Source organism: Nymphaea colorata, chromosome 6 (assembly GCF_008831285.2).
Source record: "Nymphaea colorata isolate Beijing-Zhang1983 chromosome 6, ASM883128v2, whole genome shotgun sequence".
Lineage (NCBI taxonomy): Eukaryota > Viridiplantae > Streptophyta > Magnoliopsida > Nymphaeales > Nymphaeaceae > Nymphaea > Nymphaea colorata.
This window is the reverse complement of record NC_045143.1, coordinates 19,313,177-19,338,475: the sequence shown is the minus strand read 5'-3', so window position 1 is coordinate 19,338,475 and position 25,299 is coordinate 19,313,177. Positions and strand designations below refer to the sequence as shown.

The 25,299-nt window shown below is 39.8% G+C and overlaps 2 protein-coding genes across 8 annotated transcripts; both read right to left on the bottom strand.

Moving 5' to 3' along the window:
• Positions 1 to 441: 441 nt before the first annotated feature.
• Positions 442 to 3,219, bottom strand: LOC116255681 (G-type lectin S-receptor-like serine/threonine-protein kinase LECRK4). The gene has a single exon (XM_031631586.2). It carries the CDS (start codon positions 3,030 to 3,032, stop codon positions 642 to 644), a length of 2,391 nt encoding a protein of 796 aa, XP_031487446.1. The 5' UTR covers positions 3,033 to 3,219; the 3' UTR covers positions 442 to 641.
• Positions 3,220 to 10,338: 7,119 nt separating this feature from the next.
• LOC116256022 (uncharacterized) lies at positions 10,339 to 24,301 on the bottom strand. Of its 7 annotated transcripts, none has more exons than XM_031632147.2 (8): positions 23,903 to 24,301; positions 21,321 to 21,441; positions 21,186 to 21,221; positions 20,754 to 20,891; positions 13,484 to 13,558; positions 12,027 to 12,074; positions 11,846 to 11,922; positions 10,339 to 10,771 (listed from the first exon to the last, which is right to left on the bottom strand). In XM_031632147.2, the coding sequence occupies exons 2-8, from the start codon at positions 21,393 to 21,395 to the stop codon at positions 10,615 to 10,617; spliced, it is 606 nt and encodes a 201-aa protein (XP_031488007.1). In that variant the 5' UTR covers positions 21,396 to 21,441; positions 23,903 to 24,301; the 3' UTR covers positions 10,339 to 10,614. The 7 variants fall into 7 exon arrangements, with proteins under 7 accessions (XP_031488007.1, XP_031488004.1, XP_049934317.1 ...); XM_031632144.2 differs by having other exon boundaries at positions 13,484 to 13,570; positions 21,321 to 21,499; positions 23,903 to 24,299; XM_050078360.1 differs by having other exon boundaries at positions 13,484 to 13,570; positions 21,321 to 21,437; positions 23,903 to 24,299.
• Between the last annotated feature and the right edge of the window lie 998 nt (positions 24,302 to 25,299).

Sequence of the window (25,299 nt, the reverse complement as noted above, 5' to 3'; positions counted from 1 at the left end):
GGTATAGCTGTACTCAAGATGCAAGCAGGTCCGATTGGGACAGCTAATACTGCAGAGAAGAGAGGTGATTTGGAATCAAATTTCTTAACAGAAATTGACAGAACCCTCCCACCTACAATAAACAGGTTTCACCGGCCACCCGGATGCTTGATGTTCCACAAGCAGGGGGCAGCGACACACAAATTGCCCATACAGTCCAATAAAATTCTCTTAAATTTTTGTATATTTAACAAGGAAGAGTTGAATGGGTCTTCGAAGAAGGGCAAAAATTTCGCGAACGTAGGTATCTGCTGGTCCAGAGATGATTTCCATTCACACCACGTCGATGAACATAACTTAAGTGGGCTTCTCAAAGTCCAAGCTCATTCTAGGACAAGGCTTGCTGGATAGCGCAATGAGAAAAACGAATAAGAAAAAATGAGCCATGCCAATTCTGTAAAGTCATGATATATATTTGCACCCATGGGTGAAACCACAATTCCACCACCATCCCCCCAAAAACAGTGACATTATCAGATATGTAGTGTGTGCATTATATATATATATATATATATATATATATATATATACGTATATATATAAGAGTTGCAATCTTCTTCTTCTCATGTGAGAAAATGGAAAAAACACAAACATATGCATCTTCAGCCCATTGAACTTATGAAAGGAGATGGGTTGGGTGGAACTGGGACCTTAACCACACCTTCCAGCATCTGCGTCACCTTCTTCATTGTGGGTCTAAGAGATGGCTCTTCTTGAATGCACCAGAGCGCCACCATCACCATCTTCTGCACATTTTCCATATCATTGCTTGCATCTTGATCATGCTCCACCAACTTGTACAATTGTCGTTCGACGAAGCAGTCGTAGGCCCAATCTACCAGGATGGCCGATTCTTCCTCCCTTTTGTTCAGTTCTACACTTTTCCTGCAGCATATGATCTCCAGCAGCATCACTCCATAGCTGTAAACATCGGCTTTTACTGTGATGGCCATCTTCCTGAACCATTCAGGGGCCACATAGCCTCTCGTTCCTCTTATGTTGTCAGTAAGAGTCTTTGTTTGATCATGTCTCAATAACTTAGCTAATCCGAAATCCGAGATCTTCGGCATGAAGTTGCCATCAAGAAGGACGTTTCCAGGCTTAATGTCGCAGTGTATGATTTGGGTGGCGCATTCCTCGTGGAGATACAAAAGGCCTCTGGCAATGCCGGATGCAATCAGGATTCTCTGCTTCCAATTCAATTTGGTGCTTTCATACAGGGTGCTCGATAGAGATCCTTGCTCCATGTATTCATAGACCACTAATCTGTTTAGGCCTTCATCACAGAAGCCAAGTAGCTGGACAAGGTGCTTGTGATGGGTTCTTCCTATCACACTCACTTCTGTTCTGAATTCTTTGTCCCCATCTTCCATCAGCTTATCCAGCCGCTTTACAGCAATTAATTTCCCTACCGCAGAGTTTAGAGTCCCCTTGTAAACACTCCCGAAGGATCCGCTCCCAAGCTTCTCCTTGAAAAAACCAGTAGCGTCCTGCAATTCCTTATAACTAAAGCTCCTTAAGTTCATTTCCGGCGCCCCAGAATTCGATTCCAACTTTTGTGGTCTTCGCTGATGCAGCCAAAAAATGGCAAAACCAGCAGCAAGCAGAAGATTGAGAATTACTGAAGCGGCCACAAATACCCATCCAACGATAGATAAAGGTAATGGCTTTTCTCTGCCTTCGTCCCTCCTGTCTATGCCATCTACTATAGGAGGGAAAAGGAATGAAACGTTATCTTTGGGCACTTTGATCAGGGCTTTGGAGCCGTCACTTGGGGACAACTTTCCTCTGAGCAAGGGCATTTTCTTCTTCCAGCAAAGCTGCGCCCCGTAGATGGCAACAGCACATAGACAATCCGAAAGGCATGCTTGTCTGCATTGTCCTTCATCTACAGATTCAATCATTTCATAATCTCCAGTAGGCCAGTTTACCCCTTCCAATGTCGCCAATCGATAATCGTCCGACGACCTCCGGCAATCCGGCGCCGGGAAATCCTGCTTGCAACCCATGAATTGGTAGTTGGAATCGATGTAAGAGTAGTTGGTGGGGCACAGACAATCGAATTTTTGATCACCTCTGGAAGCACAGTACCCGTTGACTCCACAAAGGCTGGGAACGTTGCATGGATCGTCGGTTGTGCTCCATACCCTGCTCCAGGACTGCGACCAAGTGCTGCTGCTGCTCTTTGGAAAAATATATTGCCGGAAAACTCCATCATAGTCTAGAGTCGCTCTATGGTAGAAGGCATCCGCCGGCGACGGAATTGCAGAATCAGGTGTGAGATTGTACATACTGTTATTGGGCTGCATTATGTAGATTCTGCCTGTGTCATTGAATACCAATTTCCCACCACCAGTCCCCGCAGCTGTGCGTGATGAATAGGCAACGGTATCATCCTCTATTGGCTTCCTACGCCGATTGATCACCAGGTTTCCATCGGACTGCATCTTGAGGAAAAACCTTCCCGTAGACAGATTGGTAGGCGAGAACGCAGAAAGCAACTGCTGCTCTGCTTTCAGAACCTGTCCAGGCAAGATGGTGTCTGTGGGCTTATCGAAACTCTGCCATTTGAACTCAGAACCATCGGAATTCTGAAGCACGAAGTTCCCTGTGTCAAGCATGGCCGCCGACTGGACTCCTCCATCGGCACTCCTTGCGATTTCCAGAATCTCCACGCTGTTGGGATCCTTTAGTATCAGCCTGCCATTGCTTGTGAACTCTATACTTGAGCCATTGGGGGCTGGACTATCTCTGTTTGCTGTCCAGACCAGAGGCTTTCTCGGGATCTTCTCGAACCAGATGGCCACATAGAGGTTGCCAGCAACGGTGGAGAAACCAAAAGAGAAGTCGCCCGAGCTAGAAATCCAGGCAGAAGGGCTGTTGAGAGAAGAAAGAGCAGAGCCAAGTGCTATGTTCCTGGAAGGTTGGGACTGACAGTAGACCGATATGGGTAGCAGGAAGAAGAAGCAGAGTATGCAAGTTAGAACCGTCATTGTTCCTCTTTCCCTCTCTCTCTCTGTTTCTCTCGCAAGTTGCTTTATTGCAAGAGTTTGAAGAAGACGAGCACGTGGAAAAATTTTACAGGTGATGGTGCAAAGAAGACCAAGCTATCGCGATGTTTGACGTTTGAATTGAATCCTTACACGTCCATTCTTCAGCTTCAAACCAAGTCCTAATGCACTGAATGGTTCCCCAATTCAGGAGGTCAATTGGTTGTTGGTTGAAATAAAATACCCGCACCCGTACCTTCCTCATGAGGCAAACTACATCAATTTGTTCTTTTATATTTTTTGCATAAGGAAAGTTGAGAATTGATGTAAAAATGTTTATTTAACATGTAATTAGAATGTTGTAGTTAATGAAACATTTGAATTGTTGATTATTAAGTCCTTAAAAAATCTAATTAAACACCATACACCGAAAAGATATGTTTCCTAATTTGACACCTAGATTTTTTTCACATATACTTCCAATGAAAAGAGCAAGATTTTTATACTTTTTCCCCCCAAGCCATGTCTTTCCTAAGTACCTGTACTTTGGTCAAAATTGACAGCATGAAAGCCTTAAACAAGGAAAAAATTGCAAACTGGAGTGGAAAGCTTGGGAAGGAAAAGATGAAAGCGAGCACCATTATCGACAAGACTCCTCAAGTCATTAGCTCATCATATATCAGAGTAACAATTCATTGGTTTCGGTGGGTTGAAGACGTGAACAAGAAATAATGGGCCAATGGTGTTGCTGCCAGTCCGTCTTAAATTATTGGTTATCAATTATTTGTGCTGTACAATGGGGTTGCAGCTTGGAACATGAAAGCAAATATTTGAAGCATCAAACCAGACCTTGCATGCTCTCTCTCCCTCTCTTAGGCCACGTTCAAGATTTCTCTTAGTTTTTTTTATTTTCGAAAGTGAATTGTACGAGTTCTTCACGCCCCTTTGTGTAGCTTCGAGGAAACTTAATCGATGCCAAGAATATTAGGTGATCTGCGCCTCTACTAAGTCAAGCAACTAGTTTCGTTGCTGACGGTGAACATTACAAATTAAGATAGCCTCAAAACCATTTTGCAAGTAACAGATCATTTTTTTGGTTAACTGTTGACCCTAGAGTCTTTGTCAATATGATGCCTCACCGACGATTATTTGATCCTGTCTTAACTCTACGACTAAGTCTGGTTTCATTGCTCACACCGAACATTGTAAATTAAATTAGCCCCAAAACCATTTTGCAAGTAACAGATCATATCCTTGTTATTTTTTGTGTCAACTATTAACATCAGAGTTCTTGCCAATGTGATGCCTCACCTACATGTTTTGATATATTCAAATATACCATAACTGCAATTACTTCACTAAAACATTCTTCAAAAACAGGGATGACCATATCACTACAACAAAAATGCCCATTAACGCCATACTGTTTCCGACACATGGAACAACATGTGTTGTCCTTCCCTATCTCCTCCCGATTGTTAAGGGATCTCCTCTCCTTGGACCTGGGCATCGGCGATGCCCGAAACTCGACCCTACGCTGAGCCCAAGCTTAGCTCGGCTCGATTAAAAATAAAAAATATTTTTTTAATATAAAATAAAATTTTCGAATATAAAACACATTTTTAATAATAAAATATATATTATTATTAAATAAAAAATAATAAAAATTAAAAAAAGTAATCAGACTGAATTGGACCGACCTGGGCTGGCTTTTTCGGACCTGGGCCCAGCTCGATCAGGCCGGGTGCCCGTCGAGTACCTGGGCCCGTTGCCTAGGCTTAATCTCCCTGCTTTTGCCTTTTTTATGCATTGATTCATGTGTTGTTATAACAGAAATTGTAATATTATCTTTGCATAATAGGATGAGTATGAAAATTTGAATCCTTTAATATTATATGTAGAATTAGGGAAGTAGAAGCTCTGTGTGTTTGCTGCATAAGTTCAAGATATGGAATGTAACACCCCAAACTGCAGGTACTTTTGACATGGAATGCATGACCCCAAACTGCAGGTACTTTTCCAATATCTTTATATTCTTGAGCTGCTTGTCATAGTGCTGCTAATTGTAGTGGCCCACTTCCTTATGGATTGAGGTCTTGAAATGAGATTGGTACGAGTAGATAGAGCTTGTGACCAGCTTCCCACAATACTAACTAGCCTGAGATGGGGCTGCGTGTGGCAAAGAACCGGCCTTTGGAGGTTGAGTTCTTTTGAAAATTTCGAAAGACTTAAATACTGTTTTTAAGAATTAGTGACCTGCTTATCTATAGCTGTCAGAGAATTTAAGAAGTTAATAGGTCGATTAGTAAATTGGTTAGTCAGAGGATTAGTCATCCTAAACAATATTAAGTATACTTAAATGCAATTAAGCATAGAAGAACCCTAATTAATTTGTGTTTAATTTGAAGTGATCCATAATTAAGAGGGGTAGAGCAAAGGGAGAAAGAGAGGCTTTGGCCAAGGGAGGAGAAGAAGCCGACGCCTCAGGAATAGCCGTCTAACGGTTTTTGGCTGGTTAAATCAATCAAAATAATCATTTAATTCAGGTATGTGTTGACGATCTTGTCCCGTTTGGAGCTTGTTGTATGTGCAGGGGCATGCAAGAATATTAATTTTTTTACCCTTACCTATGAAGTTGTAGGAATAGTCAAACGTGCAACCCTTAGGAGAACCCAGATGCACCAATCATTTAACCATTGAAGTGTACCACCAAGACAAGTCATTTAATCCTCCCTAAAGAAGGCAAGAATTGGGATCATATCGATTGCATGACTTGTTATGACTCTTGTTGCATACTATTTAGAAATACATGTTATGATATGATATGTGGATGTACTCTGGATATATGATAAGTGTAGATTAGAGTTGTAGCTGTTATGACTGATAATACATAAGTGAATTGGACCTCTACAAAAGACCTAATAGGTTGCATACACGTAGATAAACATGCTTAGCCTGTTGCTATGTGGTTATGATTCCAGGCACGAGAATAGTAGTGTGATATGAATATAAGTTGAGTATGTGTTACCAATGATGCATTGCTATGTTTTATTGTTTATGATTATTGATCCGATGTTGAGAGCCCAAGCATGGCCTGGACATAAAAGGGGTTATGTGGGAAGCACAGAAGTCATACCAAATTAAGAAGTGTTTCATCACTTGGGCTACTAGAAAGAAGCCAATTCCCATGTAGAGTACGGGATCTGCTGCTACAGCAGCTATAGCTGAGCTCAACCTAATTGGGAGTCATGACAGAGTTATCCCATGTTCTATTATTCCTGATGACTCAGTTGTTATATGTGATGTCTGTAAGTTCCATAACGATCTTGTGGTGGCCTAAAAATTCCATTAAAAAGCTACATTGTTGTTTAGCGCACATAGTTATATGTTTGACTGTGCACAATATATTGTGATGGCCATTTACTGTTTAGACAGAATACTTGGTGTATTGATGTCTCTTTGGTTCAGTCTATATTGTTCATGTCTAAATGAATATTGTATATGTGGGCCTCAGGGATTGACCATAGCCAAAGTTGTCTATCTATAATATACAACAGTCTTATCCTCCATTGGCATCCTCAGCCGATTGATATCACTAGGTTTCCGTCGGATTGCATCTTGAGGAAAAACCTTCCTGCAGACAGATTGGTAGGCGAGAACGCAGAGAGCAGCTGCTGTTCTGCTTTCAGAACCTGTCCATGCAAGATGGTGTCTGTGGGCTTGTCAAAAGTCAGCCAAAACCATCGGAGTTCTGAAGCACGAAGTTGCTGGTGTCAAGCATCGCTACCGACAAGACTCCTCCATCGGCACTTCTTGCAATTTCCAAAATCTCCACGTTGTTGGGATCTTTTAGTCTGAGACTGCCATTGCTTGTGAACTCTATTCTTGACCCGTTGGGGGCTAGATAATCTCTGTTTGCTGTTCAGACCAGAAGCTTTCTTGGGATCTTCTCGAACCAGATGCCCACATAAAGGCTGCAGGCAATGGTGGAGAAACCAAAGGAGAAGTCACCCGAGCTACAAGTCTATGCAAAAGGGCTGTTGATGGAATAAAGAGAAGTGCCGAGTGTTACGTTTTGGGAAGGCTGAGACTGACGGTAGACCGATATGGGTAGCAGGAAGAAGCAGAGTATGGAAGATAGAACATTCATTGTTGTTATCTCTCTCCCTCAAAGGGCTCATGCAAGGAGGGAAGTTGCTTTATTGCAAGACTTTGAAGAAGACGAGAGCGCGGGGAAAAAATTTATAGGCGATAGTGCAAAGACGCCCAAACTATCGGCTTGCTCATAGAAATGCTTTAAGTACGTTTGAATGGTTCAAAGTAAGAGCTAATGCTCTGAATGGGTCCCTAATTCTCATAATAGGAGGTAAATTCGTTAATGGTAGAAATAAATACCTCTCTACCTGTACCTTTATCATGAGGCTAACTAAATTTGTTTGCCTTTGTTTTTGTTCTTTTCTTTTGCCTAAGAAAAGTTAAGAGTTGATATATATAAAAAAAAAAATATTGGCAAGAACAAAACAGAAGACTGATAAAGGGAAAAAGATTAAAGAAGAAGACGTTCACCATTCAACAGAGATAGACAAAAAATAAAATCCCTGCCGAAACATTCTTGATAGTCAAATCACACTATAACCCCACATAGAAAACGACCGAAAACCCATCATTCACGAACATCAAAACCATGAAAGATTATTTTCAAAAACCCAATCCAATACTAAGTAGCTCGTGGTAGAGCAGTTGGCTGTTAGTTGACTGGTCGTATATTCAAATTCTACTTGAGAAGATTTGATTTGGGTCTTTTGGACAGGGCAAGGCCACCGGTATTGAACTATCGCGGTGACATTTTGTCAGGTATAGGCAGAAACGATCGCCAGTGTATCTGCACCAGTGACGAATATCACTGGTATAGATTAGAATTACATATCCCACCTTGAAACCCCAATCAAAAGGACATGTCCATGTCAGGGTCCACACTTGGTACGAACAAGTGCACCTGCTGTCACGGAAGATTTCAAAACGAAATGCCCTTTGATTTGGTTTAACATTTGAGATGTGATCATTTTGGTGACATAAAATCCGAGGCTAGAGTTCTCACAATAAAAGCGACATGCTCAATGATTTTCATTTTTTATTCTTTAATATGTTGGGTCAATCACACAACAAAATGACTACGGCACGAGGCTTATTGGCCTTTGATTTATGGTTCGTCCTTCAGGCTTAATAGCATACATGATTTAAGGGAACTCTGGCAATTTAGGCCACGGAAGTAATCAGTAGCCCCTCCGCCACTTCCCCAGATGGTTGTGATTTGACATCAAACTCTTCGAATTTACGGTTTTAAGGATTGAAGCATGTTATTAATGGTTTAGGCCATAGGGCTTTGGATCTGGGTTGGGGTCTGAATTGTCACTGATAGAATTATCTTTCAACTATTAGGCAGAATTGTCCCTCAACCATGGCTCGAGTGGCTGTGATTATTATCGTCCTTCATTCATTTTGAATATGAAGGGCAAACTTGTCCCTTTAAAACCATTTGGCAATAACAACAAAATGTTATTGTTTTATGAATGGAGACAATTCATGAAACACACGCCATGAATCTATCTCAATTTTTTAACAGATTTATCAAACAATAATAATTTGTTATGGTTGCCAAAGAGCCCCTAAAGGGCCATTTGGAAACAATAACATAGTGTTATAGTACCATAAATTTAGCACAAAAAAAAAACTAATGAAACACTACATATTATTGCTCCAATTTAATATCATTTTTAAAGGCTATGAAAATAACAATGTATTACTATTGCCAAACGGCCCATAATATCTTATGATTGAATAAGGAAAGGGTGTCTAGATGGTGGGTCTTATTTGCTGAACCTACCAAATGGGATCATGGCCGGCAGGGACACAACCAAGTCTCAAGTTAAATGCCCTGGGGTTGTGATTGAATCTCCCTTGTATGCTTCCTCTTGCATTCTCGTACTTGTAGATCTTTTAATCACTTATAATGCTACCATATGTAGTCATTCATTTTCTCTGAAACACAAAAAAACTACTTATACCATGTTCATTTGAACAACAGGCTATAGAAATTAGTTTGAATTAATTTTAGTTTCTTTATTAAATGATGAGATTACTCAAACTACTCTAAGTAGTTCAACTACACTACAGCCACAAAACCGTGGGTGACATACTTTTTCCCCACGCTATCATTCATACACATTAATGGTTAACACACCTCAGCAAGAATCATTTTCTAGTGTTGACATATATCATCTTAAATATTCTTTGCTCTCTTCCCTGGTTATTTAGACCTTATTAAATCTTTCCTAGGTATTATTTTAAATATATACAAGTTCTCTACTAGCACCAGTGGCTGGATAACTGGTGTTTAAAGTAAAAAAGAAAAAAGAAAAAACTAAAAGGAAAGATACCCAGGTTCAAATACTGTTGTTACACTTCAATGGGTATAGTAGCTGGTTTGGCTAAGGGCATGTATAAAACGTTTCTCTAGTTTGATTCCTATTAGGTGATGGGACATGATACTTAAGTTGAATGGTGCACTACTATAGCGTGATAGCATAAGACCTCATAGACAAAAGGAATAAGGGGCATTTTAGGCCTCTTTAGGTTGTTGGCTATTAAATTCTTGTTCACCCAAAAATACTGTGTTCCATTTAAGAGCCCATTTGGGTTGTGGGTTATTAAATTCTTGTTCACCCAAAAATACTGTGGTTCTATTTAAGGGTTCTATTTAAGAGCCTGCCATAGCACCACTCAAATTTTCAAGAACCATAAAACTGAAAACGTCCACTTCCATATGAAACAATTTGGGGCAATGGCTTGATATTGGAGGAAACATGTAACTAACCAATTTGGCAGATCCCAACCCATCCCCTAATAACTTCCATTCCAATTCCAAAAAGCAAGAAACTAAACAACTAATTTCTCAACAATTTCCTTTTGTAAGTTCCCCAACATTTTTCGCAACCAGGATTAAAATTTTGCTATTTTACAATTCACCCTTCTTAAGGCATACACGTTTGTGCATGTGGAACCTCAGATCAAAGTGTTGAACCGGCTCTAATACCACCATAATAATCTAGTTTAATGGATCTCAACCTGCCCTCTAGTAACTTTAATTATAATCCCAAAAAAGTTATAATTCATCTAAGTTTCTTTACAATTTCAGACACGACTAAACGTTTGGGGGAGTTACAAAATATACTCTAAGTAGATTAAGGAAAGGAGTTTTATAACAAATTTTGGAAAGCAAAAAAAAATTGTGTGGAGAAGAGGAAGCATATTCAATATTATGAAGTCAGAGAAAGGACTTTCCTCATCGGCAGAAAAGGTACCACAGCAGTCTTATGCCAAAAGACAACCTAATCAAGATACAGCAAATTTGTTGGACCACATCACTGAAAAGATGTTGATAGGAATGACTACAATGAGCACTTACATAAAGTTCTTTGTGAATATGCTCTGACAGGCGTACTGTCCCGGCTGTATCTGTTAAGTATGGCATATTTTAAGCGTTAGGTAGAGAGAATATACCTTCACTGGTAAGGCTTCAACCTGCTCATGGAGTATGATCCACAACTCCAAAGAGGTTCCAATCATTAACTTTGAAGCTTACGATTGCAAATTTGAACACCTCTGAAACTGGAAGAAGTTCAGATTGTGCAGCAGGAACCGCCAAACCAGCTCCTACAGTCAATGAAGTTTCACTCAAGGCACTGCAAATGATTCAAGTAGCCACTGTGTCACGTTCATTGAACTAAGATGACATTTGTACAACGAGAAATGAACAGAATAAGATCACATTACGCTTCTAATGCTACTGTAACAAAGAGCCATCACACAAAAACCATTAATTACTAACAGCTACACCCAAAGGACAACCTGCCCGTGCTGAAGTTGGGTTTGGCACACAGCCCATTTGCAGTAGGTTCAAGCCTAATGTGCCTAAACCATACACCCTTCCTCCGTTACTCAATTTCTTGCTAACCACTTTTCTTCTTCTGTGTCAGGACACTGCTGCTTTTTCACTTCCTAATGATTTTGTTGCTCCCCCCTTGTTTCTTTTTCCCGAAATTGCATTCCCTGTGTAGCTGCTGTCAAGTAAGAATGTTATTCATTTGCTAATATTATTCAGTTATGGTATTCCTTAAGAGAATATAGAGTTAACACAATTATCTATTGTTTTAATGTTGTTAATTGTTCATGTGTTTATCTACGAGTTAATTATGTAATGAGCATAAAGATATTAGTTTTTAATATTTATTTGTTTTCTGTTTAGATCGGTTTACTGTTCCTAGGCAAGGTCTACTGCTCAGACAGTGCATAACTCTTTGGATGACATAGGTCCAAGAACATGGCAACCATAAACACGTGTGCATGAGTACAAGGTCCTTCAATTACTGTAGAACAGCAGATTGACTACTTTCAAAGTTATAGTCAATTGCTAGTACCTTGTTTACCTACAAGAAGGCACTCAAATACATAACATTGTGTCACAAAATGACAGAAGAGCAGCAATTTCCCATCTGACTTGGTACGCTCTACTAGCTTGTCAAGGAGACGAAGGAATTTCTAATAAAGGCGATCACAGAGCTACAAAAAATAAAGACCAAAGTAATTTCTAATAAATACAATCACATAGCTACAAAAACTGAAGTCCATGCAACTGGCATTCTCAGTTCCCTTGCAAAAATATTATCAACACAAAGGACCCCCACTAGGCAAGACGTTTCTATAGATTGTTAACCATTTGTTTGGGAATAAATGCAAAAAAAGTAGCAGAAACTTACTTTATTAGTATCGGTTCATATGCAATTATCAGCACATCTGTACCAACAGCCTTAAGGCGCAAATTTGCTAGATATACCTGCATTAGGTGATAACAGACCAATACTCAACTATTTTCATCAAGTAAGAAGAGCAAAAAAGCCACACAAAAAATACACAAAAGATCCAAAGAGACAACCATACCCGGACTACATTCTGCGCTTCCCTCCCTTGTCTTCCTTTAGAAACTGCCTACACCAGCACACATGAATAACCACTTCATGCATATCATTATGGAGAAGTATCACATGAATGAGTCATCAAAAAGGTAATGTGCATGCCCTTTGTTGTAACTTCAAGTTGGAGAAATAAAGTCCAACTAAAATGAAGACCATCATTTGAAGCTGCCAATACAAGCCATTGATTCATTTACTGTTTCGGTGAGGAACGAGTAGGGCCTAGGGCTGCATCAGCTTGCAGTCAACCCACTCGAATCGAACCAGGGACTTGCCTTCTACTACCCTCTGGTCCAACCAGCTAGGACAAAGCCCTTGAGGCTTGATTTATTTAGTGTTGACTCCAAAACTTGCCAAGCTTTTCCATCCTCTTTCATAATGGAGCTAAAAATCTAAATTAGGTTTGACAGCAGAGCTAGACATTTAAACTAAGTTTAAAAAAAACCAACAAGGTGGAGCCAGAAATCTAAATTATGACAATGGAGAGACTAAACTAGGATGGACATACATATGTTGAAGAAAAAATAATAAAAAACATAGCGAGTTGGCATGTATTACTAGCATTGTATTTCTCAGAACAAACTATAATCATGTTCTTTTTTCCAAAATGTAATAAGTCAAATGATGCACATATATGCTACGTCCCATGCACAAGATGGCTTGGAAATAATCTGATGGCCATTAGTTTTATATAGTAAATGATGTTTATGAATCCTTGGAACCAATTACTATGTATCCTGGTTCATAATTCTTTTGGATGTTGAACTAATACATACTAAAAGTGAATTGACATCCATCAAACAGGACTTAGGTCAGTTTTCGAACAAGCCATCACAAATGGTATCAAAGCAATGCTTACTTTTACATAATATCCCACATCATTGTTGGCTATAGGTCCTGGGCCTCATGAACTTGGCATAAGTGCAATTCAACATGAGAAGCTTGTAAACGGTAATGTGTTCATCAACCAATTGTGAATGTATATAGACATAGGCACCAAGTTGACATGTAAACTTAGGAAAATCCAATCCTAGCGCCATACATTTCCACCTACTAGGTTACACAACCTTGCGGTCAGAAAACTGGAAGTTACTGATACTGAAAATCAAGCAAAGAATGAGTTTCAGAATGTATTATTTCAATAAATATTAGAACAAAAAAAGAGTATTAAAGCGTATTTTATGAGTTATATTGTTCTCCCTTCACGAAGAAGGCCCCTTTTCAGGAGTTAGGGAAAACCTTAGGTTTGAAAAAAAAAAAGGAAAGGGAAACAGGGAGAGGCACACTTGTTTACTTCCTTCAGTCAATGGCAAGAAGACAAACAAGATAAATGAATTAAATAATCTAGTCAGTAAACCTATGCAGAAAAGATTTTCATCACGTGAACCAATTAGAGAGTGGATGCTCAAGTATAACAGAAATTACCATGCGGCCGACTACTGTTGTAATCACTGCAGGCAAGTCCTTAAACATTAAATCTGCTGGTTGAAGACTGCCAGACTGCTCAATCACCTTAAAGAAATTACAAAGGAGACAGCAGTGACTATGACTTGTGAAAGACACAAAAATAGCCAAGCAGGCCCTTGACAAATTAACATAATTCTGCAGATTGCCATTTTTCACCAAAACACATGCTTTTGTTTCAGCTTATGTGTTAGCTCCTATGCAAAATATCTACCTAAATCAAACATGCACCCCATATTTGTCATAAAATGTTTATACACACACACACACAATATATTATGAAATATAAGTATATATATATACATATATATATGTGATTTATATAGGATTAATTTTTACAATTTTTATTCTCTTTGTAAAACCCCATAATGGAAAGTTTGTTCCCATATAGAAGATGGAAATCTTCCAGGGCTTACAAGGGGGTTGGTTAAGTAATTAATTACCATGGATTCTAACTTTTTCCATAATGGAACCAAAGCTACTAGGAGGCAGCTGAGATCTGCCAAATTAGGAGCTCGACGGGAGGAGGCTAGGTTGTTACACCTTTTTTTATAATTTTCTGATTTTTATCTTTATTTTTTGTTGTTCATTGTGCAGCAATGAGCTAGCTCCCAGGGCTAGCCGATTGATTGCCCCCAAAGGGCATAATGTAGCTGGTCAGGCTGGGGGTTTAAAGATGAATGCCTTGCCAGTTGAAATCTTGTGGAAGTGCTCTTATGCCATATGAGTGGAGCACGAGACACCAAGGTGAAGGTGTTTTATCTACCCTCCAAGGCACCAGCATGGCACTGGACCTTGAGAGCAGAGTAAATGGAGAGAGGAACGAAGCTTCAACTCTTTTTTGGGCAGTGGGATGTGGTCTTCTTGCTCACCTAAAAGGCTAAAACAGATAACCCATTGGCTGCCTTTCTCTTTTGTATCAGTTTCTCTTATTCAGTTAAGTTATTCCTAATTTTTTAGAAGTTGGTGACTCGGGACTCATCTCTTCCCTTATCAACTTGTAACTTGATGAGTCAACTCGATGACTTGGCTGAGCATGTGTTAAACAGACTTTTAATATGTGTTGGAGAAATACAGTCAACAATAATATATTGAGAAAGAGTAAAGCAGGACTTAGCAGACATCAACACACACACACACACACACACAGAACGAGAGAGAGAGAGAGAGAGATGCTAGACAAAGAGAGAAACTATGTCACATGGGTGCAAGGTGCAGGGTGCAGATGCGGATGTGGCAATTTAGAAAAAAAAAAATAGGTGAGGGTGTAGCGAGGAAATATATGTGTGTATATATATATAAACACACACACACACACACACACACACACATATATATATATATCATTTGTTATATAGTTAATTAACTATTTACTAGCCTTATCTATATTTACATTTTAGTCATTATCAACTTTCTGCATTAAAGCTAGTTTAGTCAAGTGTGCCTTTAAAATGGTTAGTTTTGGACCAGTTTGGCTGGCTGCATCGAATGTGCTGTGTCGAAAAAGCACCAACAGCAGCACTGGCATTGACATAGGTGTGGTAAACTTAGGAGCACCCATGTGACATAGGTGAGAAAGATGGCAGGAATTTGGCCGGACAATATGGAAAAGGTGTTGCAAATTTTGTTGTTTTAAAAAAAGGAAGTACCTTCGATGTGGGTGGATCTAGAGAAACGCCATGAAGCCGCTGGAATCATTGCTAAACCATAAATCATCGGAAGGATGAAGTTGGATTTTGCAAGAAAGTTAAACCCATCAAAGCCTTAATTGTAACACCACATGATTTTGTTTTAGATGAGTTTGTGGGTGGATCCATATTAGGGTCCAAACCCAAAACCCAAGTTCTTATGCATGTAGTGTACAGCCCGAGGGTTTCGGGCTCCTTCGGTGTCAAGTGAAAAATAAAAAACAAAAAGAAGAAGGAAGCCCAAGGGAGAAAGAAGAAGCGGAAGCAAAGGAAGAAGAAGAGTAAACGAGAGAGCTGAGAGAGAATGAGGAGGCAAAAGCAGAGAAAGAAGAAGAGGAGGTGGAAGAGCATAGGAAGAAGAAGAGGAGGCAGAGGAGCAGAGGGAGAAAGAGGAGGTACAAGCAGACGAGGTGGAAGGGCAAAGAGAGGAGAAGGTAATCTCTCTCTCAATCCCGACCATGGCCAATGTTCCTATGGGTTGGCTGATCTTGTAGGGACCTACATAGCGAGGTGCCAGCTTATTATTCGTCTTAGGTGGTTTGAACCCTATACCATGACTCAAATGAACCCAACCTCCCATAGCATACTACTGGTCTCTGTGTTTTTTATTATATTGCAGCACCATTCGGTTGAGTGCAGCTGCTAGATGCTGCTTTAACTCTTCCAGAACTGTGTCACGACATCTCAATTGGGTGTCCATCTCTTCTTCGCTGGTTGAGCCCCGCTGATATCTGCAGATTTCTGGTGGAGATTTGCCAACCGGTACCAGACATGCTGCTACCCACCAAAATAAGGTGCTCTTTCATCACCCTTTTTGCAACATTTTTCATAGATGATGATAACCTCTGGATTGACTGATCCAAGGCACACGAAATCCCCAGTCTTTCCTGAATTTGCTGAATACCATATGGAATACAACGTGCCTCATCAATCATCATGACCCAGCAACAGTCCATGGCAATACTCCAAGCATCACCTGTATTTTTCAAAGCACTTCTCTGAATCACCACTTCAAGAGCCAACTCACCTCTTTCTGATTTGGTGGGATTTTCAACCCAAGACATTGCATTGAGATTCACCCATAAAATGCTAACTATGTCTATTCGTGGATCACCTTGAAGCACAGTCTGCAACAAGGCTGGGCAAATAGCATTGGACAACATCTTTAAAGTCTTTTTGCTGCAGCCACCGTATAGTGCCCCATTTTTATCTGCATTTGAGAATTGTATGCATGGTGGCCTCAAACTGTTACCACAACCACGCAGGCCTACAGTGCTCACAATTATCCAAAGCAATCTTCATATGACAATGATGGACAAGATGCTTTTTCTTTTCAAATCTTTTCATAACATTTTCACATTCACGTAGAATTTCATGAATCGTACAACCAATGCTATTGAATTGCATCTTATCAAGATGGATTTGCCAACAAGGCCTGGAACAGTACGATAACAGTGAGGTAAAGTGTTAGCCCTCGCACTTCTATGGCGTTCCGCATAGCCGACCTCCTCCAAGAAGCCCTAGAAGTTGCTATCTGGAATAGGAAAGACATTCTCGGCATCCTTCAGGTGGCTTGTCTTGCCCTGGAAGGTGTGGGCGACGGAAATGGATCTTCGTCGAGGAACTGCAGCTCGAGTGGGGTTGTCGACAAGCCGTTGGACGATCAGAGATGGCCACTGCGCATGAGAGATGTCAGGATTATATAAGCATAACATGTTTTTCTTCCTCATACCAAAGTCATTCATCTCGTTTTTTGTCTTTTTCAAATCTACCTTGCATCACTGGCCTTGAGTCCTCAAATTTCGTTTGGCTATTCCTACCTTTCACCCATGGTGGTTTCCATGGATGCATTACATGTCTTCCATCCTTCCGAAAGGATGCAACTAGAGCAGCCTAGCACTCTATCGATAACCCCTCTTGTGAAAGACCAGTGGACTTTGCAACTTGCTTGTTTAATGATGGCGATACAACAAGAGTGTATTCCATGGTGGACTGAGCTAACACACCCCCATCGCCTAAGCGTGCTCACCAATATTGACTATTGCTCCCTCCATAATGAGTCAGTAGGGTCGGTCATCGAAGATCCCATTGTCACGCCGTAAGAACTAGCCCATGCCCTTGTTGTCAACATCAGTGATGTTTTGGCCCTTTACCTGTAGGCCCTTCTCTGTGCTGCTCATAAGCTCTTGCTTCATGAGCTTATTAGCCTTCTGTTCGTCTTGAGGGGCCGGTGCTCTAGTTGTTGCTTGGTTTGTGTGACTATCCGTGAACAATGATATTCTCGATTGTGTTCTTCCTACCATCTGCCATGTTGAGCAACTGTTCCAACAGGCCTATGAAAACCTTTTGTTGGGCCATTATCGTTCCCAATCTCTTATCCATGAATTCTCGGGACTGCTCGATCTTCCCAACATTCCTTTCTATCGCCTCCATGAAATTGTCCATCATTTGGTGCTTTTCATCCAATTGCTTGCAGAAGTATTCAAGAGCTGCGGCATCCTCACATGTGAGACTCTCATCCTCACAAGCAGACAGCGTGAAAAGGTGGTTTGGTTTGGTGAGGAAGACAACCGGCTATGATACCATTGTCAGCCTCCTGCTAACGTAACGGATTACAAAGAAAGGAACCACCTGCCCAAACCCTAACTCACGCACACGAGTCCCTAATCCCCAATTAGGGTCTTCCCTTCCCAGAAGGTAAAACACTCAATATTCATGATTTTTCCCATTCAGATCCTTCCAAACCTTATTTGTAAGCACCACTGGATCAGTCCTCATGGGAATCCAATCCAATTCTAAACCCGTTGCCTAATACGGACTGACCTAATCCAAGTCAGTCGACTCAAGCAGATTTTAAACGCTTCTTCTTTCATGTGCCTAAGTACACACCATGTGTTTGTGCCTTGTATTTCAGCACATCTTTGGCTACATCTTATATGGTATCAGACCTTGGCTGTCCTTTTGGTGGACTGATTTCTCTTCCATGTTAAAAGAGTGTTGACTTACTCTTGCTGCACTCGTCTCCTTCAACCTTGAAATGCTGTTCTCTTTTGAAAAAGAAGCATTGAACATTATGGCAAAACCATCTAAAAATTATTCAGGCAACTGAAGCTTTCTTCCTACATTCAAATTGGATGCAAGCAATTATGCAATGTCGCAGGCCATTTTGAAGCGCACATAAATTAATGGTATGGCTATTCAACCTACTCTCAAATTAGTTAACATTGAGAATGGTGCTGAAAAAGCTTTTGATGATGGAGATAAAAACCATGGAAGAATACTTTTAAAAAAATGAATGACTGGGAAATGAAAAATGCCAAAATTCTTTCATGGAGGCATAGAGGAGTAGAGCACAAAATTACTTCAAATTTAGTTTTTATATTATGAATAGGAGTAAACCACTGCATTTTAATAAAAAAAATCAAGATGAAGGTGAACCAAATTTGGTTTGTGATTTTTGTCATGAACCTGGTCACATTAGACCTCAATGCCCAAAACTCAAGAAGAGGTCCAAATACAATGATAAAAAGGTTGCAACTGCATCTTCGACCAGTCAAGATGAAGTTATTCCTTTCTCTTTGTGTCTTTCTTAACCAGGCTTTGGAAGTTTCAAGTCTAACATAAGCATATAAGTCTAACAGCCTTCAGCCATAGCTAAAGACCGGAAATAAGTCCTTCACTTCCCGTCGCCAAGGGTCAATTTGGGACCATGACTGGAGCCCAGTCAACAAACAAACCAACTTATCTTTCTCTATGCCGGTTTCATTTTGAAGCATTGAAGTGATAAACGACTTGATATATTCTTGAGCAAAACCCATTTGCTTTAATTGTCATAACCTTTCTCTTGCCAATCAAGCAGCAATGGAAGCAAAGAGACCCTTCAGTTCCTTTTTCATTTCTTCCCAAGAAGAATTAGGCAATATACAATCTACCAGCGTTGCTAACTTCCTCCAACTTATTGTATTCGTACCACTAGGGTTTGGCATCCAAAGATGAATACTTACAAGTGACCTAATCCTCTTCTTCAATAGAGACAACTTTAAGGTATTGGTCTATATCCCAAAGGTAAATTTCCTCCAAATCTTTGGAGCTATGGAGAAATTGGTTGGACAACATTCAGATCTTAGTCATATCAAATCTGATAAATCATATCTTACTCAACTTCAGGAGCCATATGTAACACTATTCTAATAAAACAACAGGTCAACAAATTAAATGGTTGGACCACATTTGGATCTTAGTCATATCAAGTCTGACAAATCAAATGTCAATCAATTTCAGGAGTCATATGCAAAACCCTTCCAACTAGACAAAGGTCCTGACTTATCATCAATACAAATGGTTGGACTTCATTCAGATTTTATCGGTGATGTAAATGGTTGGGTTTGATAAATCACATTGTATCCAGTGGAATCATATGGTAAGTCAGACACAGGTCATTCCTAAAAAGACTAATCAGGGCTAGTCAGTGTGACTTGGTCCAAGTTGATTGACTATAAGTACAGAAACATGTATATCTATACCAAGAATGCACAATTGCACATACACATTTATAGGTCAGAACTTCATCGGCTAATCAACAATTAGGTTCTCCAATTCACTAGTCTGACCAATAAGTTGCTGGTTTGAAAGACAGATCAGTTGATACCCAACTCAATTAACAAGTCAGACTAGTTGACTGACTAGTAGGGATTTTGACAACTACAAACAATGGTTCTAACTTATTGACAAAGTAAATGGTGGGACTACATTCAGATATTAGCCATGTCAAACCTGATAATCAGATCTTATCCAATCAATTTCAAGGGTCATATGTACAAAAAAAAAAATAAAAAAAACTTCTACCCAGAGAAGACAAGAATCTGACTTACCAATGATGTGAATAGTTGGACTGCATTTAGATCTTAGTCATATCAAATCTGATAAATCGGATCTCATCATCAATTTCAAGGGTCATGTCAAAATCTTCTTAACCAAGCAACAGTCCAATGACCAATCACTACAGCAGACCACGTAGGGATTGTAGGCTCGGAAGAGATCAAACTGCTAGGGTGCTAGGACACCTAGGCAAGAGGCTAGGCATGCCTTTGAGTACATCCACCAAAAAGGATTTAAGTTGACCTCACATGCAAAACCAAACAATACAATTGACATAATAGCAAAAAATGACAATAACCTTTTATTCATAAATGACTCCCTCTTCCTATGCCTGTGGAGATAAGCTCCTGCTAAATCAAGCACACTAATTTCACCAGCAGGAAACCAAAAAAAGCATAACAATTTTCCAAAAAAAAATAGAAGGGCTAGTAAGATGGGCATGAGCCGCATGACAGATAGCTGTAAAGATGCAAGCAGGCTACAAGAAAGATATGCTAGTACAATTCGCTGTATCAAAGTTCATGCAAAGCTAGATAAGTTCCAGAAAGATAACATGGCGACTTCAAAATTGAGCTTAATAAGAGCCATAAGCATTTCACATAAAATTTGATAAGATAGTGCACAGGTTTCTTTTGAAGTGAGAAGAACGCTAGCTTGCATCTTACCAAACTTCCTTTTGCATCTTGCTCATTTGCAAGATCTTGGAGAAACCATATAGCACTTTCACTATCACTGACATCATTCTTTAGATCCAACAGCTCAAAGAAAAGGCTTTCATCCCGGCTCGAGTCAGCAAAGACTTCCTTGAATGGTAAAATGTGAACTAGTGATCAGAACGAGTGTATATAAGTAATTCATAATAAGATACAGAGAAAAGCATTGCATGGATTAAACCGTGACCATCGGAGAGGTGCTTAGACACATTAAGGAAGCAACCATTTGCAAACACAGGAAGCATCTAATAATTAGCAAACATGTAGATGCATTTTGACGGAAGAAATTCATTTGTAAAAACATGCGACCTTTGAAGATCAATCCATATGAGAACACCTAATAATCACTCCAGGGACTTATATACAGTGAAGGAGATTTCAGACCTGGTGATCGGGAACTTCACGAATGCTGCTGAGATCCTGCAATTTAACAAGCAGGTTTTCATGAAGCATATAAGTTAGACTAACATCGGTCAACAGAAAGTTTAGGGCTACTGAAGTAGTAGAAACAGCGCTAACCTGGAACCTCATGGGAAAAGCACTTGATATGGCACCCCCAAAAAGTAGACGCTCAGAGCATTCATCTCCTGGCATGTCGGTTGCTGATTAAGAATGGCTGATGAACAAAAGGGAAACCTACCTGATTCATGTAGAAGAGAGTTGAGGTAACATGGGATAGGAAAAAGATCCATTCATATCTGTCAAGAGGCATAGAAAAGTCGGAAAATGGAACACATAGAAAGGATGCAGTTGAAAGTGACAAAACCACTCAAAGAAGCCAATACATATGACCATCAGAATTTTGCCATCAAGGACAACACTGATGAACTACAATTTATAGCAAAACTAGTCCTGAATCCTCAAAACACCAAACGGAATTGCTAACCATTCTCTACCTGGTGTAGTTCCCTGATTCAATATACTTGATAATGAAAAAAAAAAAAAAAAAAAAGAATCAATACCACTTTATAAGCGCCAAGAAAAGGACTAGAAAAAGACAGATGACCTCGGAACCGAATCGACCTTGCAGCACATAAAGCACGAAACAAGACCAAGACGGACGAGGGCTTTCAGATATCCTCTTTGTGAGAAGCGGCAACGAGACGGATCGAATGCCGAACCCATGGGGCAGCGGTCAGCAGGTGGCAGGACTGAATGTGGGTTTTACTAGGAGTCTGCCCTATTTCAGTTAAACCCGATTCTTGTTCTCCTCATGACCAATTTCATCGATCGAGTTGCCCATTTGAATGTCATGTTGATCTACTGCCTTACTTTAGCTTTTAACTCTTAATTTTTTTTTATAAATCTTCTCGAATAATTTATGCGAGTAAAATGTCTTATTTATTACCGGCCAGGAGCTAACTATTTCATTTTTAGGCTCTAAATTTCATCCTTAAGTTTTAAAGATAGTGACTTATGAGTCACTCTAAATCTCACAAACTTTGACTCGTGGCACTGTAAATGAACAATCCTAGCTGACTCAAGCAACTCACAACTCGAATCAACACGGTTGTTACATCACGAGACAAGGCTTGCACTCTCACCTGACCCCCTTTGACTCGTTTTTTTGTAATAGATTAGCAAATATACTAACGCGTGTAAATCAAGATCCATAGTTGCCTACTACCTACAACTTTCCATATGGCGGTTCGATTAGAAGAAAGGAGAGGACGGCGAATAACAGATGCAAGAAGAGAGGGAAAAAAAAGCAGAAAGACAAATAGTTCAAAGCTATCAGAGAGGGAGAAAGGTCTCATCTATCTCCACTCAAGTCAAGGTTTCCCTTTTGAGCTCGACCAACTGGAGCCTCCACTGTCTACCCATTCCATCCATCCACTCTGTCGATCCGATTGGTTCTTTTCTATAGATAACGCAAGAGAGAACTTACGACCTTGCAGGTGGAGAGGGATTTGAACCCTCAGTAATCGCCATGGAACAGTAATGACTAGAATAGCGTGATTTTCATGATGTCTTGAGTCTATGATCTTTGAAGTAACATCTCACATCAACCTTATGTATTCACTTGATCTCACCAAGTATAACCAAGTTTAGGGCTTAAATGGTCACATTATCTTCCTTTACAACCAGCAGCGAACCAAAAAGAAGATTAAGACGCAGTACTTATCTTCATAATCAGCATCCAGCAAGAAAGTATTAGCTAAACAATCAATGAAAGATGTCATAAAACTTAATCATCAACAATCTTTATCCCACTATTTCTAAGAGCAGTGGTAAGAGCCCAAATTTTGGTGTGATTTTTTAAACCTTTATCCAGTTCTTTTTTAACATTACAATGTATTTGTGGCACCCCTTCTACTTTGACGCGCATGGCTAACACTTCTCCCACCACTGCTGCAGTCTTAGCATTGCACGTGCGATTACATCCAAAGCCATGTTTTAGGGCTGCTTCCACTGAAGAAGCTGATGAAACAATTCTCCCATTGTTCCTATCCACCACATTTGCAGTAGTATATTTGAGGGAGAATAACAGTTTCAAGACATATCTCTTTGTCAGAGACATGGTCCTTTACCAATCCCCGTATTGAAAGCATAAAATGCCGTTTCCCAACGGAGAAGATGACAGTGTAACTGAGCCCTAACGAAAGATCGTCTTCTCCTGTGCAGGTGGTAATGCTGAATGTGACAGATGGTCTGTAGCATAAGGGCCTTAGCTTTTCTAATTGAAAATATTACAATATGATAGAATTCTCTAAAGAAAGTAACATATACATCATTGTGACCACTTAGATTTAATTTTAAATAGCTCTTATGGTCCGGGAAAAGCTACACAGGAATACTTTAATTTATACTCTGTGTTTTCTTGTATAATTATAAACAGCATGTAAGAAAACTTGTCCACATTAAAGAAAAGCAGTCAGAGAAAGGGAATGAACGTGGCCTGCACTTGTTGGCTATCGCACAAAAAAAATTGAAGGCATAGAAATTCCAACACACAAAGTTTCTAAGCCATAGAGTTTCTAAGTACCAACTTCTGACACTCATATGCAAATCGACAGAAAAATTGACGTATGCAAATCGACTGAAAAAAAAGGCAGAAACTAGAAAACTACACGTCCTGTATTTTTTTCAGTATTGCTTACCCCCAAAAAGAGCAGGCGCAGAACAAGGCCGGACAATCAGAGGTTTGCTGAGTGCGGAAAATGTACCCAGCAGTCGGAGGTTTGCCGTGGGTGCCGCTCCACGGAAGCCGCCAACAAAGAGACGCCGGGGTGCTTTGCCGGTGTCGGGAACCTCGCCGGAAATGGTTTGGGTTTTCAGTTTCCCCACTTTTGAAAACCATAAACCCTAATAAATCGAAGATCCTCCTGGGCGTCGACTCGTTTTTCCCTTTGTCGATGAGATGTTCTAACCTTTTTAAAAACGCGAAACTTAAAAATGAAATGGACTTGTGAAATGAAAGTGGGGAAGCGAATAATCACTTGCAGGAGTACTGATACTGAACTCGACAAGCGAACAAATGGCTTCTCAAATGATTCAGAGTGGGTTTGCTGCAATAATGTAATCGACCCTTTTGGGTGTAGCTGAAGCGCCATTAATCTTGGATTACAAGAATTCATCTACAAGCGATCCAAAAAATGAGGTTGGTTCTTTAAATTTTTTTTTTCCATTATTTTCTTATGGTTTTGTAGCTATTTTATGTGTTATCGATTTTCAATCATTACCTAGCTACGAGAAATGCGTCGAGCTAGCTGATTTGATTTTCTAAGACGTCGATGATGTTTTTTTATGTTTATATTTTGGAAACTTAAAAGACATCCATTCTATATGATATGCAATGAATCCTGATGTTTGTATATACTTTTTAAGTACTTACGGTAAATGAAAGACATTATTTCTGCAATAGGAGCACTAAAGCTTATGATTTAAATTTAAGATTTATGAGTTATTTCAAAGTAAAAACTTGACATCGCTTGTTATGGCTTCTTAGGCGATCTCCTAACTCCTCTTTGTTCTTGAAGGATGTTGTCATTTTTATTACCAAAGCAGTAGTCCATCCATCTAATGGATGAAACTTCTCAAACATGTCCATTCATGTTGGGTGGAGAATTTTTTATCAACTCCTCTTTCTCAAAATAGGCAAACCATTCACTCTCTTTGAGATTTCTTCTAAAACTCCAGACATCCACTATTGGTGATCAAGCTCCTAATGTCCCCTCCTAACTTAGATCCATTCAGTCTTCCTGGTGCATTCCACAAAAGGAGTCCATCATCAAGAGGGCAGATTGTTAGAAGCAGAGTGTTCATCAAAGGAAGTGAAATGTCATGCTTCTCTCTAAATCCCAAGGTAGAAATACCTTCTTTTTTAGTGTAGGAATCTTTCTTGCATGCATTGTAGAGTAGCATTTTGATTTCTAGATGAACTTTGCGGTTTCACACATCATGCATAGCGCATTTAGCTTAAATCTTTATATTTTTTTATTGTTGTGTAGAATTTTGATTTATGATTTCTGTTTTAATTGAAAAATAACAAAAAAAA

What these genes read in the sequence shown, in the direction of transcription:
- LOC116255681 (XM_031631586.2), bottom strand. Translation starts at nt 3,032, where the DNA reads ATGACGGTTCTAACTTGCATACTCTGCTTCTTCTTCCTGCTACCCATA.
- LOC116256022 (XM_031632144.2), bottom strand. Translation starts at nt 21,395, where the DNA reads ATGCCAGGAGATGAATGCTCTGAGCGTCTACTTTTTGGGGGTGCCATA. An exon ending in AAGATGCAAAAGGAAGTTTG is followed by an intron (nt 13,571 to 20,753) that starts GTAAGATGCAAG and finishes AATTTCTTTAAG; the next exon opens with GTGATTGAGCAGTCTGGCAG. An exon ending in TATGAACCGATACTAATAAA is followed by an intron (nt 10,772 to 11,845) that starts GTAAGTTTCTGC and finishes AATCATTTGCAG; the next exon opens with TGCCTTGAGTGAAACTTCAT.